Genomic DNA, 15494 nt, shown 5'->3' with positions numbered 1-15494 from the left:
CGGTGTAGTTCATTTTTTTTTCTATCAGGCCACTATCGTTCTACTGCGCAGGCGCAGATATTGCATAATTCCCAACTGTCGTGTGAAAATTCAGAAGTTTCTGAACTTTTTTGATCCATGCATGCAATCTTGCAACCTACACGATAATACTTGTTTACATGTGCATTTTCTTTTTATGGCCGCTACAATACGTACTGTCAGCAGTAAATCCATGCATGTGTAAACGGGGTATTAATTCGTTTGGACATGTTTTCATGGCCAGCGTAGAGTAAGAGTTAATAAGTCTTCGTCGTCGTTATCAGCTGGGGACAATCCACTGCTGGATGAATGCCTCCTAGCTCTACACTCATCTCGGTCTTTAGTTCTCCGTTGTCATGTACATCTGCCAAATTTAACGAGAACGCTGATCCAGTCGGTTTTAGGACATCCATGTGATCGTTTAGTGCATCGTCTACTCTTGTCTGCCGCCTTATCCATTTGTTTCTTTCGTGGTCTCGGTGTGACATAAATAAATTGTCGTGATTAGCTGTTACAATATATAGATTATATTTTAATGATTAAAATAGCAGAATTATTGCACTGGCATAGGAAGGTCAGACATGTTTCCGATCACCAGTGCTTTGTAGTGAGTTATGCTACGTTTTTAATAATAATAATTTATACATGAACATACAATATTATGCAAAATGATAATAGGGTAATTTACAAACTTTATGTATGTCAATTACTATAATATTATATATTTTTCATATTAACTTAATATTGTTTTTTTTTTATTCAACAACGATTTACAAGATTTAAGAATGCAACATTCTTTTATTTAACATACATAATTTGAAAACACTTATTTACTAATAATCTCCTATATATTATTATCCTAAGAGATTTTGGAAAATACGTCAACTTTTTTATTTAAATACCACTTTGTTGATTATTAAAGGAATTCACTTCAATTTTTAGAGTCCCGAATCTACTTCCATTTGAATCGGACACAATCTGATAAAACTCGACACAATCACAGATAAAATCATTTTTAAATCGCGTTTTATATCCGTCACCATACATTTTCGCATCTTGCCTTTCGTCTACCGCAAATCGATTATAATGTCGCTTAATTCTTTCTATATAATCAATATTGCAAAATATCTAAATTAATATTCCATAAAACTATTCAAATCTATAAGCGGCGCATTGGCGTACGAACAAGAAATAAATACATATTTCCTCACTAATTACTACGAAAATATAATCTAAAACCATGTCACTGCTATTTATCTGTCAAACTGAAATAATAGATGATTGATTTTCAATTGTTTTCTTTTGTAATATAAACAAGTTCATTTGACGTATCAGAATTCAAATTTAGAATTTGCAGAAATAATCGAAAAAATGTGACATTTCTATTAGCATATTAAATAATCAATTTCAATCAAGACATTTTTATTGTAAGATGAGTTTTCTATTAATTAATAATCATAGAGAATTTTATTGATTATATGGTATGATGATATGCAATTATTCCATAGATAACGTTATTGTATTCCAAATTTGTTTTTTTTTTAATACTTCTTTGTGGCTGTTTATGCACTCTTTTTAATTGAATAATTACGTAGGCTACTAATTTCCATAGATTGTAATATAGTCATATTAAGTAGCCATTGCAAACAATGAAATAAATTAATACGAATTGTTATAGTTAACAAAATTTGTGATATTGTATAATATCTACCTATTTTTATCATCCTTAGCATCATCAATCTGGACCTATCCATGGCTGGATGAAGGCCTCCTTAGCCTTATTCTACTCCTTACTTACACATGTATTATTATATTTATCAAAACCAGTAATATTATATTATCTACCTATCTATATTATTATAATGCCATTATTATCTCGAGCCTCGATAAATCCACTGCTGGATAATGGCTTCTCTACGTTGATTGTATTCTTGACAGTCTTGAATTTCATCATCATCATCAATCCACTGCTGGATGAAAGGTTCCGTAACGTGATTCTACTACTATCGGTTTAACGAATTTGTGATATTATACCTATTTCTATCATCCTTATCATCATCGACTTGAACCAATCCACTGCTGGATAAAGGCCTCCCATAGCCTGATTATACTCCTTTCTGTCATATGAATTGCTGTATTTATCAAAATCGGTGATATTATATTTATCGACATATTCATATCGTCACCATCATCAACCACAATCAATCCACTGCTGGATGAAGGGTTCCGCTACCTGATTCTACTACTATAGGTTTAACGAATTTGTGATATTATACATATTTCTATCGTCCTTATCATCATCGACCTGAACCAATCCACTGCTGGATAAAGGCCTCCCTAGCCTGATTCTACTCCTTTATGTCATTTGAATTGCCGTATGTATCAAAATTGGTGATATTATATATATTAATATTGCAATTAGCATCATGAGCCTGAATCAATCCACTGATGGATGAAGGCCTAGAACTAATTTGTTTGTATTTCTGTCGATCATATGAATTGCTATATTTATCAAAATTGCTGATATTATATTTACCCATTCATAATATCGTCATTATCATCATCAACCAAGATCAATCCACTGCTGGATGAAGGTTATCCCAACCTAATTCTACTCTTCTTAGTCACATAAACTGCCATATTTTTTTTAAATTTGTGATTTTACGAGTATATACCTACCTATTTATATCGTCATCAACCTGTATCAATCCACTGCTGAATGAAGGCCTCTTTAAGCTGATTCCACATTTTTAGGTTTTATAAATTCCTGTTTTTATCAGAATTGGTCTATTCCTCTCAGATATAATATGTATTGCTTTATTATTTATTAACATTTGTCTCAATATGAATGTCCCGCACCGGGAAACTATATTGGCTAAGGTTAATTTTGAATTCAAAATTTGATTTGTAAATATTATTCTATTTTTTATAGACAATGAAACAAAACAAAAATTTGTTTTTTATGCTGCTAATCTTTTTCTATTATGTAAATAGGACCCGAAAGAGATTAATATTTTGATATAATGTGTCGCTTTTTATGATAATCACATAATATTGCTGTATATTGGAATGAATGAGATGTATAATTATTTATCATATTTAAATGCACATACCTACACATATATTGTATTAAAATTAATATGTCATTGGTAGAAATCGGCGATTGTTAGCTGTTCTGCTAGGCCTAGCAGCCTGAAGTGGTGTCAGGTGATATTGTGAAGGCCTGACTCCAGAATAGACTACGCATATGACTCCAAATTTGTATTGGCAGTGACGAGATGCAAATCGTAAAACTGACAAATCAGCGAAATGTCAAAATATCTGACGTAAATGAAAATCTATCCCGAAGGGAAAACTATGGCGCCGTTTATGCATACTTCACAATTATATTAATATACAATACCGCCAAGCCGTCTGCAAGACCTAGCGAGACAGACTGGCGAGAGCCAGCTGGCTCAGCTAGTATATATATAATTTGAACTGAGAAATATATAACCAAAAAATCTTTTTGAAAAAAATACGACACCTATTCGAACCTACGTCCCTTGGGATTCATGCCTGTGTGCACTGACCACTATGCTATACGTGTCTTATCTAATTGCGACAAAGTTAACTGATGGTTTTTATAATACTCTCTGAACTGAAATATGAACTGAAAAAATTCTGTTTTATTTTTTAAGGTTTGCATGCTTTTTGTTTTCACTTCGATTAAAATCAAAATTTGGGGCAGTTGAATATTATGTATATTTTCCCCTTTTACACAAGGTATAGAACAGAGACTTTTATAGACATGATCAAAACACAAGTGAAAGTTTATTTAATGATCGACATGAAGGTTATGGGCACATTGTTTGTAGTTAGGGATGGAACACTTTTTATTTTCTTTATGAATTAGTTTAAGGACTTTACATTTGGCACCTGGCGCCTGGCGAAGAAGGTCTAGATCCACTTAGAAGCTGGAAGACGACTGACTTTATTATTATTTTACTTTGCTTGGTATTCCTTTCTTCCTTACAAAGATAACACTCATGTCAAACTAAAATATCCTTCAGCCATGGAAGAAGATTCAACGTCTTTGTATTTTTTATAAATTTGGTTCATTCACGGCGCGGTCTTGCTGTGACACCAGTGATTTAAATACAGTCGAACTTGGTTATTACGATCACGGAATTAGCGAGATCTCGGATGTAATGAGGAAACATTTGTTGACATTTTAGTTTATGATTTTCTCCATACATTTATTCACTTTTATAACGAGCTACTTCTCGGGTATACCGACCAAAACTGTTAATATGTTGATCGTTTAACAACAACATTTTCGTCCCTAAGTAATAAAATCTGACCAGCCAGTTAACTAGACCGATGCCGCCAGGATTGGATTACGTTTATGACACTAGCTAAGTGTCTTAAGTACCTAATTGGTGTTTTCGCCGACAACATTGAAAAAGTATCCACGTATATGGTTGAAATTGCATGTAAAAAATCCAATCTTTGTGAAGTCAGTATGACATACCTACCAGCGCCGCGCGGTTCATTACAATAAACAACTTCTTTTGTAGTTTATGAATGCCATGCTGTTTCGGTCATTTTGACGATGGTTTTCAGATTTTTTATGTTCTATGATTAAATAGAATGTGGTGCGAAAAACGTTATATAACGATATAACGAGTAATGCTTATAACGAGCAAATTCAGTCGGTCCCATCTTCCCAATACCCATAACCAAGTTTGACTGTATTTGGATACCTGAATGATATTTTAAAAAGTAATTGCATCAAGCATTAATGTTTTTAACCAATATGTACTTCCGGTGGTCACGCAAGCATGTGAAACATGAATCATCATTACAAGAGAAGTCCACGTAGTTTAGTGTGTGATAAAGAAAGGCATATGTTGAGCATAATGCGTAAAGATAGAGAAAGGGACTAAGCAAATGAAATGGCAATGGGCCTGGTGTGGTGCTCGAAGATGAGATAATCCCTAGATAGGGCCGACCCAAAGACCGGTGAATTAGTAAATAATTAAGTTTTGCGGAAATAGGTGGCAACACAGGTTCATAGACTAAGATGCAAAACTTGGAGACGCTTTGCTAATATCGTAATGACCATTTTGTCTCTTTTGAATTTTATTTACAAATGGTGTATCTATTACTTAATGGCCGTTGATGCATTTCAATAAATTACGAAATGTTTTTGTGATGAAATATTGAATTAATGAAGCTTCAAAAATAGAGATTCACTTTCACCATACCCGCTAATTGAAATAAGTAATTGGTAAATAATTATGATGAAGCAATCTATGTTTAATGTGTACAGTGTCGTTAGCAACAATATTAGTGCAGTTTGACAAGTGAGGTAAATTGAATATGTACTAATGTTGAGATTATTGAAAAAGAAAATGCTAGATGGGAGTCTTATGCTTTAAATATATTACCGTCACGTTATGTGCTGTCACATGCTGGCACGACGACTAAATTTCTGAATGATCACTATCTCTATAAATTCAATGATGGCGAGTGCTAACACTAATGTATTAGGTAGTATTTTGAAATATTATTCATTATTCATGGTAATTTCAATTGATTTTAACAGTTTGTACGTGTGCATACGTTAAAATTACTTGTGATATTGCATCTATATTTTGAACAGAACCCAACCAGCAAACCATAGATAATAGATGTAAATACCAGACATAGATAATAATTTAATAGAAAATCCACAGAATAAAAATAAAAACAAAAAGTGCACGTACGTTTTGATGAGTTGAAAATGTGTATGCATGCAGAACATAATAAAAAACGTTCATTGAGTCATGCGGTTGTCGATGTAGCGCGGTACGCGTGAGGTGACCTTATTGTTGTTCTGGCGATTTCGGCAGATTTTGCTAACTGAATTTAATCGTTTAAATGTTCAAAATTTGCTACAGGATGGTAGCATAAGTCTGATAACATTTTAAATACCTACCAAGAAAAACGACATTTTACACTTTATTCCCGTAACGGCAGCTTACTGTGACAGCACATAACGTGATGATAATGTTTCTGACGCATTATACCCATTCTATACAGTAGAACCTTGATATAACGGACTAATGTGAATGAGGGGGTGTCCGTTAAAGCCGAAAGTCCGTTAAATAAAAATATAAACAAAATGCAGTTTATTCATCTTCGGATGATATATTCAGACACACCCATTGTGGAGTGACATTAATGTTCGATGTCGACGCGCTTGCTTTCGGTAATCCTGCTTTGAAAAAAGAATCAAGTTTTGTTTACACTTTTGAAGTCTGCTGTTTTTTTTAATCAATTCTCTAAAATTACGAAAATGCGCGTAATATAGTTGAATTTAGTTATCTTACGAATAGTCAATAAACGTTATTAGATCGTTGAGATGCGATCTTATCACTGATAACTTTGTTTTTTGGTTGTGCTGTTGTTTCTTCTTCGCTATTCCCAACTACGCTGAACATTTCCGTTGCATTGATATACTTGATTTTCAAACAGGTATTCATATTTTATAATAATGCTTGTTTCAAAAATTGGACTCTTGGCATCGGGTCATTCATACTTTGATATGCAAGAGACGTTATGTAATAATTTCCTTCAAACTTTGTCAGTGTTCAGTAGCACATGTAATTATGACATAATAGTAGGTTAATGTCATAATAATTTAATGCAAGTGTCAGACAATATGAGTAAATTTATTTGTTTTTTTCATTATCCAGTCTCTTATCTCTATTACAGATGTTATTAATTTACAAGTGTCATAAATGTTCATTTAAACTCATTTCAAATAACTTTAACAAACACACTCATCTACTTAATATAGAATTATTAAAAAAAATATAATAGAAATCAGTTATATCATATCATAATAATAATAATTGGGACACTTTATCAACATATTCATTTTTTTACTTGTTTTGTTTATTATATAATTACAAGATAAAAAGAACTATTTATATACCACGTTTTTAAATTTTCTGTTGAATCATATAAACTTGACAATTCTATGTAATAATAAAATCTTTTTATTGTACTTGATAGAAGTACTGAATAAAATATAGAATACTGAAATGTCATTTTGACTTTTTATATTGATTTCCATAGTAACGCACGTATACATTAATAATTTAGTTGCTAGGACCCCCTTAGCAACCAACAATAATAACTTTCCATACAAAACAGAATTAACTGAAAATGAATTCAATTCTGCTTAAAAATGGCTAAAAGTAGTAAAAAAATACATTGTCGTCGTGTTCTGATAATATATTCTAAAAGTTTCAAATGTCTACTTAGTCGGGAAGTTAGTTAAACATCTTCAATCGTCCAGTACAAATCTTGGACAAACAAGAAAAAATTTCTACTGGACAAACAAGAATACGAGATAATAAAAACGTGGTAAAATATGATAAAGTAGAAACAAGTATTATAAATAAAATATTACTAGGTACTTAAATAAATATTGAAGTGTTTAATATATTTAAAGTTGTGATTATATTGAGATGCATGTCGTCGCGTGCGACAAATTTAGTCTATCGTTTCGTCTTTTTGCAGAATCTGTAAATTCTCTCTAATGAATCTCTAAATGAATTCTCTAAATGATCTCTGTAAATTCAATGATGGAGTAACCTAGTAAACTCAATAATATTTTGACTATAAATAGTAGACAACATACAAAAAACACGTGATTTTGACATGAGTCTAAAATGTGTAGGCATGTAGATAATGATAAAAAACGTTCATTGATCAGGTGTCGATGCAGTGCGGTACAACGTGAGGTGACCTCATTGTTGTTCTGGTGATTTCGGCAGATTTTGCTAACTGACAATGTTCATTTAAACATTTAAAGGTTCAAAATGTGCTAGGGGATGGGAGCATCAGTCTGATAACATTTTAAACACCAAGAAAAACGACATTACACACTTTTTCCCGTAGCGGCAGCTTACTGTAACGTCACATGATAGTACGCGACGTGCAGCATAATATTATCACAACTTATGAATTGTATCGACTTTAATATATATTTTTTAAATTTTTTACAATGATAAGAAAGTCGACAATGCTCAAAAATAGATGATAATACCGAAACTCATTTGTAATTAACAATCTATTTCATATGTTGTGAATGTGAAATAATGATAAAATTTTATTCTTCAGCCGTGTCCAAAATTATAGGTGATTGAAAAAGTCAAACAAATAAATAGATATTTAAGTACCTATATAGTGACTCCCTGGTAAATTTTACTAGGCGAACTAGATAACGGAAATTTGTGAAGTGTTTTGAGTTTTTCATGGACGTTTTCAGACTAAAATGATAAATATTGTTTTTAAAATACACATGAATGGATAGAAAACATACACAATGTTCACGGCTTGGCATACAAGTTTTGGCGAAATAACGTCATGATCAGGCACTCTTCATGTAAAAAACAGTTTCGATTCTGATTTTGAATGGAAAGTTTACTAATGATCGCTTGAAAAATCTAAAATAACGGAAAATTTATAATTGGCAGCTCCGTTCAGAAAATCTAAAATAATGCAACATTTATTGTTGGCAGTTCAGAAAAGCGAACAATTAGTAACATTTTTTATAGTTTTTAAGAAACAAAATAAATAAGAAATGTTTTTCATAACTACTTTGATGGAATATGGAAAAAAGATAATACTATTATCAAAATATTTATTTTTTAGATGTAGCATTCTGATATTGATCCAATTGATATTAGATAATCGTTGATATTATCTGAAAAATAACTTATATAACCAAAGTCAAGGAATCGGCCACCGCCATATCAAGATGTTCCTTCTTACCGTGATTGTTAGTTTCCTGGTTTTCACCAACGGTGAGCAAAACAATCTTTTGATAAATATTTTCATAACTATCTACTTATTCTTGTAAATGATAATTAGGTATTCATGTCTCGTACAAATAGTCCTAGATCATCGGATATGTTCGCTAATAGGCTGTGCTTGGTAGACCTTCTCAACCGAAAGCTCCTGACGTCAAAGCAAGACGGAAATATTCAGAAGTATTTACACAAAAAGAAAATAATTAATTAGTTTCTACACCAATGACGCTATCGTATTCAGCAACTCAATTGAGGGCATTCGAGAGACAATTAATAATTCGTAACAATTCGTCTTGCATCCGTCTGAAAATCAACAGTCTGAAAGTATTGTGGGATAGCATCTGTCCCGATTCAGATTCCCCAGGGTGAATTTTAAAACCCGCTAAAATAGTTGGGTGTTCTTTTCAAATACCCCTAAAATGGAAAGCCAAAATACTCTTTAGAACGTTTCGAATTAAAAATAAATACAAAAGTTCACATTTTTTTCTCAAAACTACCTAAAATCGTTTTAAGAACTCTACTCTTTAGAACGTTTCGAATTAAAAATAAATACAAAAGTTCACATTTTTTTCTCAAAACTACCTAAAATCGTTTTAAGGTCTTTTGAAACTAGGTGCTTCAAATACGGCCATATATTTCCGATACAACATTTCACGTTGAAGTGTGATACGGTGAACTGCATACGTACAAGTTTCCGGACACGGTGTTCTTCCTCCTTGCCTCGACGTTTCGTGCTCGTTGGAGATGCCATTGTCAAGACATAATCATCATAATAATTGCCTCAAGGAAGAACGCGCAGAGGACACTCAAAAATTTATTACGATCTATAAAACTAACCGATGCCCAGTATTAATGTATGGATTAAAATGCCAGGCCCTCAGCAAACAGGATGAGAGAAATATGGATATTTTTGCGAGGAGAGTTTTGAGAGGAATTTTTGCATTTGGCGGTTGTCGTCGTGGACCAATCTCTTGGTAATCAATGATTCGATTATTTAAATTAATACCATTAAATTGGTAATTTTCAGAATATTGTTCGAAAGCGGGGGAGGGCATTGTAAAGGCAGATATAATCAGTAATCACATTAGCTTATCATTTGTAGGGGCATGTATTCCTTATCTAGCCCAAGTTGGAGTTTTATTTACAGTTGGTATCTGAATTGGCGATAACGGTACTTGACTACTTGATATTTTTCGTTTGTACTACTGCCGTTACAAATTATTATGTAAAGGTCAAATACTTCACTATGTTTACATGTGATTCATTTTACACAATTATAGCGGCATGACTTCGAAAAGAGACCCATAGATGGCGCGACCCATTGACTAGACACCGCGAGCGCTATGTAGACAGATTAGGATTTAACGCTATGTTGTCCGTAATTGGTATCTCTCGCAGATCTCTCACAGACTTACAGCCAGTCAGCTTAGTCTGATTAGCTCTGACCCTTTTGATCATACAGGTCTTCTATTTTGAGACTAAGCTCCTTGCACTATCGAGACTCGTTTCTAGTGATATGTGTTGTATCTAGTTGTCAAATGTGATACCTACCTGAACTAAACTAATCCTTTGGAAAGTTCATTTGGTTATTTGGTCGAGCGAGTCATCTTATCTTGTTAATCTATTTTGGTGTACCGTTTGAAAGATTCTCTGTTATTATTGATTAAATCTCTGTGAACTCTGAATAAATACAACACCGGAAGTATTTCTATTTTATAACTAAAACAAACTGGCGACCAACGTGGCCACAAGAGTTTCTAAGTTATAAATAAATAAAACCATCCTATACAATTAGATTAATGTAGAACAAGCAGTCTTGCCAATTGTCTTTTACTAAAATATGCTTGACAGCAGTGGCGAAGGGCGGAGGTAGGCTGTTAAGATCCGACATAAATAGTCTACACTAAAATTTGTTAGTCATACTCATTTATTTTCATTGAACTAATAGGACAAATTGCAAATAATATTGGTTAGTTTTTAGAATTCAATCTAACCAAAGTGGAGAGCAAAAAAAATAGATTCACTTCTGTTGCATGAGCCCATCACGCACACTAATATTTGTATTTTTTACACAGAATGTACTGTGGTTTTTTATATGTATATATCATTCTTCAAAAGTAAGTGAGACGCGATGTTATCATTATATTGGTACTATTTGACAGGATGTGAAAATCAGTAAACCTCAAAAAGAGTCTCTGCGTGGTGTAGTTCCTTTTATACTGGCAGGTTCACTACTATTGTTTTGCTGCGCAGGCAGACGGTCCAATTGTCGTGTAAAAATTCAAGAACTTTTTCGATACATGCATGCAATCTTGCAATTTGCACGATAATACCTGTTTACACGTGATTTTTTTTTGTTATAGCCGCAATAATACGTACTGTCAATAGTAAATCCATGCACGTGTAAGCGGGGTATAAGTCATAGTTCTAAGTATAGTTATTAATTGTGGTATTAATTTTTCATTTATTTCCAGCCGTCTGCACGACAGTTTTCCACCCTGTTGTGGAGAATATAGCGTTGAAGATGGGCTACCGCGAACCGGTGTTTGCGGTGATCATCGACGCCGGCTCCACAGGCTCGAGGGTGCTGGCCTACACATTTCACAAATCATACATCGGTAAGTCGCTCATCGAGGATTTTCTTTATTCCCCTCCCGGTATCGAGGCGCGTGACATATTTCTGTAGGGGGGGACGTGAGATAAGATAATATTTCTCATTTTGGTTGAGATTGTCTCATGAAAGCGGATGAAATTGGTTAAATTATTTATAGTAAGAAATACGAATCACACATATCGTCAAAATCTAACAAAAAATAATTGCAATATATTTTATATTTCCCTTGATTCTGTCAATACTTTCCTTTTGTGTGTGTAATCATAATAATTACAAGATAAAAAGAACTTTTTATATACGTTTTTAAATTTTCTGTTGAATCATATAAACTTCACTTGACTAGCTTAAACGGTCAAAACAATTTGTACTGGACATTTCATATTGATTTCCATAGTAACGCACGTATATATTAATAATTTAGTTGCTAGGACCCCAGACCCCTAGCAACCAATAATGGTGTCGAAATAACTTTTCATACAAAACAGAATTAACTGAAAATGAATTCAATTCTACTTAAAGATGGCTAAAAGTATTAAAAGATTGCATTGGCATCGTGTTATGATATATTCTAAAAGTTTCAAATGTCTAGCTAGTCGGGAAGTTAGTTAAAAATCGATTGCAAGATTTGTACCGGACAAAGAACCACCGGACAAATAAGAATATGAGCTAAGAAAAACGTTGTAAAATACCCAATTCAGCTCCATCTGTTAGTTCAATAGAATTATCATTGTACAGTAGAACCTCGATATAACGGACTTTGGATATAACAGATAAGATATCCGGTGAAATGTGAAAATTGTTAAAAACATCCTGTTATACATGTTTATATCCAATTGTCAACAATGTTATGCGTATGATAATCAAATCATACTTCTCGCACTCCAATTCAAGTCATAATGGCGTCCTTCTCATCAACTGAACGTAGCATTGACATTTCCAACACTGGCTGCTAATTCACACAGCTGCACGGCAGTTTAATTTGTTTACTCGAAATGAATGGATACATTTATTGCTCTATTCAATAAGTTTACAATGGTTAGAAGTAGATGAAGGTGACCCTGGGTATTAATTACATCATGACTGAAAATGAAATAAGAGTTATGATCTTGAAAAATGAGGATGTAAGAGACGATAACGAGGAAGAACAAACAACACACCCAAAAACAAAGTTATCAGTGATAAGATCGCATCTAGACGATCTAATAACATTTATTGACTATTTTTGTCAGATAACGAAATTCATCTATATTACACGCATTTTCATAATTTTAGAGAGTTATAATTACAAGATAAAAAGAACTTCTTATATACAATGTTTTTAAATTTTCTGTTGAATCCTATAAACTTGACTTGACTAGCTAAACGAACAAAAAAATTTGTAGTTGATAAAAATACTGAATAATGAAATGTCATTTCGTATTGATTTCCATAGTAACGCACGTATATATGAATAATTTAGTTGCTAGGACTCCCTAGCTACCAATAATGGTATTGAAATAACTTTTCATACAAAACAGAATTAAATGAAAATGAATTAAATTCTACTTAAAGATGGCTAAAAGTATTAAAAAAATGCATTGGCATCGTGTTCTGATATATTCTAAAACTTTCAAATGCTAGCTAGTCGGGAAGTTAGTTAAAAATCTTCAATCATCCAATACAAACCTTAGACAAACAAGAAAAAATTTGTACTGGACACACAAGAAAAAAAATGTGTTGGACAAACAAGAATACGAGCTAATAAAAACGTGGTAAAAAATGGCAGACTTTATTCTTTTTTCAAACCAGGATTACCGGAAGCAAGCGCGTCGACATCGAACATTAATGTCACTCCACAATGGGTGTGTTTGGATATATCATCCAAAGACGAATAAACAGGATTTTGTTTGTGTTTTTATATAACAAACTTTCGGCATTAACGGCTTCACCCGCATTGGTCTGTTATATCGAGGTTCTACTGTATATCGAATACTGTTTCGCATTCATGCGAGCCTAAGTGCCCATACGCACTTGCGGCAGGCCGCCTATCGTTTTTTGTATGCCGGCTAACCGCAGCGGCCTGCCGCATATCGCACTTTGCATACAAAAAATGATAGGCGGCCTGCCACAAGTGCGTATGGGCACTAATACTTTTTAATTTAGTGTAAACATATCAGTGGCGAAGGGTGGAGGTAGGCTGTTAAGATTCGCTATAAATGGTGCACACTAAGCTATGTTAGTCATATGTATTTGTTTTTATTGAATTAAGACTACAATTTACAGATGGTGTTAGTTAATTTTTAAAAATCAATCAAGCCCTGCCTAAACGAAACCATAATAGATTTGGTCTAATTTGGGCAATACGACAACATTGTGCACAATTTTTCAATCTTAGTTATTTGTTTTCGTTGGATTAAAACTACATGTTACACATATTGTTGGGTCATTTTTTTAATTCATTAAGCCCTGCGTAAACCAAACTATAATAAATAAAAAATATTATTGTATCTATAAAATACTCAAAGTTATGTATGATTTAATTGCATAATTTTAGATATTTTATAGATATACATGTATTTTTTGGCTATTATCTATTATGGCTTGGTTTCTCGGGGTTTAATTGAATTTTAAAATCTAACCAACATTATCTGTAAATTGTAGTCTTATTTCAATGAAAACAAATATGTATGTCTGAAAAAGTTTAATGTGCACTATTTATGGCGGATCTTAACAGCCTACCTCCACCCTTCGCCACTGAAACATATACAGGGCTCAAAATATCCAGGAAGTAATTATTGTCTCAAAACATAAAGACATACCTACTATAATTATTATTTTTAATACAGAACATTAGTAATAAATGCATTTGGCATTGCATATCATGCAAGCCTAATACCTATTGGTTGAGTATTTATGTATCATGTCGGTTGGGGGCGGCCAGGAAAAGTAAATCAAACAAACATACTTAGATTTTTATAAAATATCGTTTATGTAAGTTCAATACCGCGGAAGAACCATTTGTCAAAATGTTCAGGAGGGACAAAAAAACCTTGTAATTTCGGCAATAAAAAAGATTTAAATGCAGTTTATTGTGTCTTCCTGTTTTATATTATAAAATATATTTTTATTATCGTATGCATCTGTGCAAATTTATTGCCATAGGATTATTTTGTAAATCAGTTGGACCTTACGCGGTATCGCCGCAACTCTCCGCTCGTCCGGTGTATTGGATTTAGGGTTATACGCAGTACTGCTTACTTCTTTAGTATGGATAATTCATGCGCGGTATTGATTTTAACCGAGTGCAAGTAGTCTATTGGTCAATTTCAAAATTTGAATGCGGCTTGTGCCGTTTAACCGAGAGCGCCAAAAATACGTGTTTTGAACATATTAGCTCATACGCGGTATTGAACGTACATAGACGATATATAGATCAGTGGCGAAGGGTGGAGGTAGGCTGTTAAGATCCGCCATAAATAGTGCACACTAAACTTTGTTAGTCATACGTATTCGTTTTCATTGAAATAAGATTACAATTTACAGATACTGCTGTAGGTTAGTTTTTAAAATTCAATTAAACCCTGCGAAACCAAGCCATAAAAGATAATAGTCAAAAAATACTCATCTCTCTGTAAAATATCTAAAATTATGCAATTGAATCATACATAATTTTGGATATGTTATAGACAGAATGCTATTTTTTTTATCTATTACAGTTTAGTTTAGGCGGGGCTTAATGAATTAAAAAAAATAAACCAACAATATAACGTGTAATATTATGTAATGAAAACAAATAAGTATGAATGAAAAAGTGTGCATAATTTTGTCGTATCGCTCAAAATATAGATATATCTTTAATAGATTTTTAAAACTAACTAACACTATCTGTAAATTGTAGACTTAATTCAATGAAAACAATAATACGTATGACTGACAAAGTTTATTGTGGACTATTTATGTCGCATCTTAATAGCCTACCTCCACCCTTCGCCAGTGATATAGATGGGTAAAAAGTACTGTTGATTGCGATTTTT

General features: G+C 32.9%; 1 protein-coding gene across 3 annotated transcripts in view; it reads left to right on the top strand.

The window, feature by feature from the left end:
- The window catches only part of NTPase (ectonucleoside triphosphate diphosphohydrolase NTPase), a 38398-nt gene that overhangs the window by 9836 nt on the left and 13068 nt on the right, over nucleotides 1-15494 (top strand). For all 3 annotated transcript variants that reach the window (XM_085950162.1, XM_085950161.1, XM_085950160.1), the window contains exon 3: nucleotides 11342-11485. In XM_085950162.1, coding sequence (XP_085806288.1) covers nucleotides 11342-11485 — 144 coding nt within the window. The remainder of the gene's footprint in view (nucleotides 1-11341; nucleotides 11486-15494) is intronic.

The sequence above is a fragment of the Rhyacophila brunnea genome, unplaced genomic scaffold, assembly GCF_057557595.1.
Source record: "Rhyacophila brunnea isolate RB1 unplaced genomic scaffold, BYU_Rbru_1.0 scaffold_23, whole genome shotgun sequence".
In the NCBI taxonomy this organism is placed as follows: Eukaryota; Metazoa; Arthropoda; class Insecta; order Trichoptera; family Rhyacophilidae; genus Rhyacophila; species Rhyacophila brunnea.
Note: the sequence above shows the minus strand (reverse complement) of the source record. Positions and strands in the feature narration are given on the sequence as shown.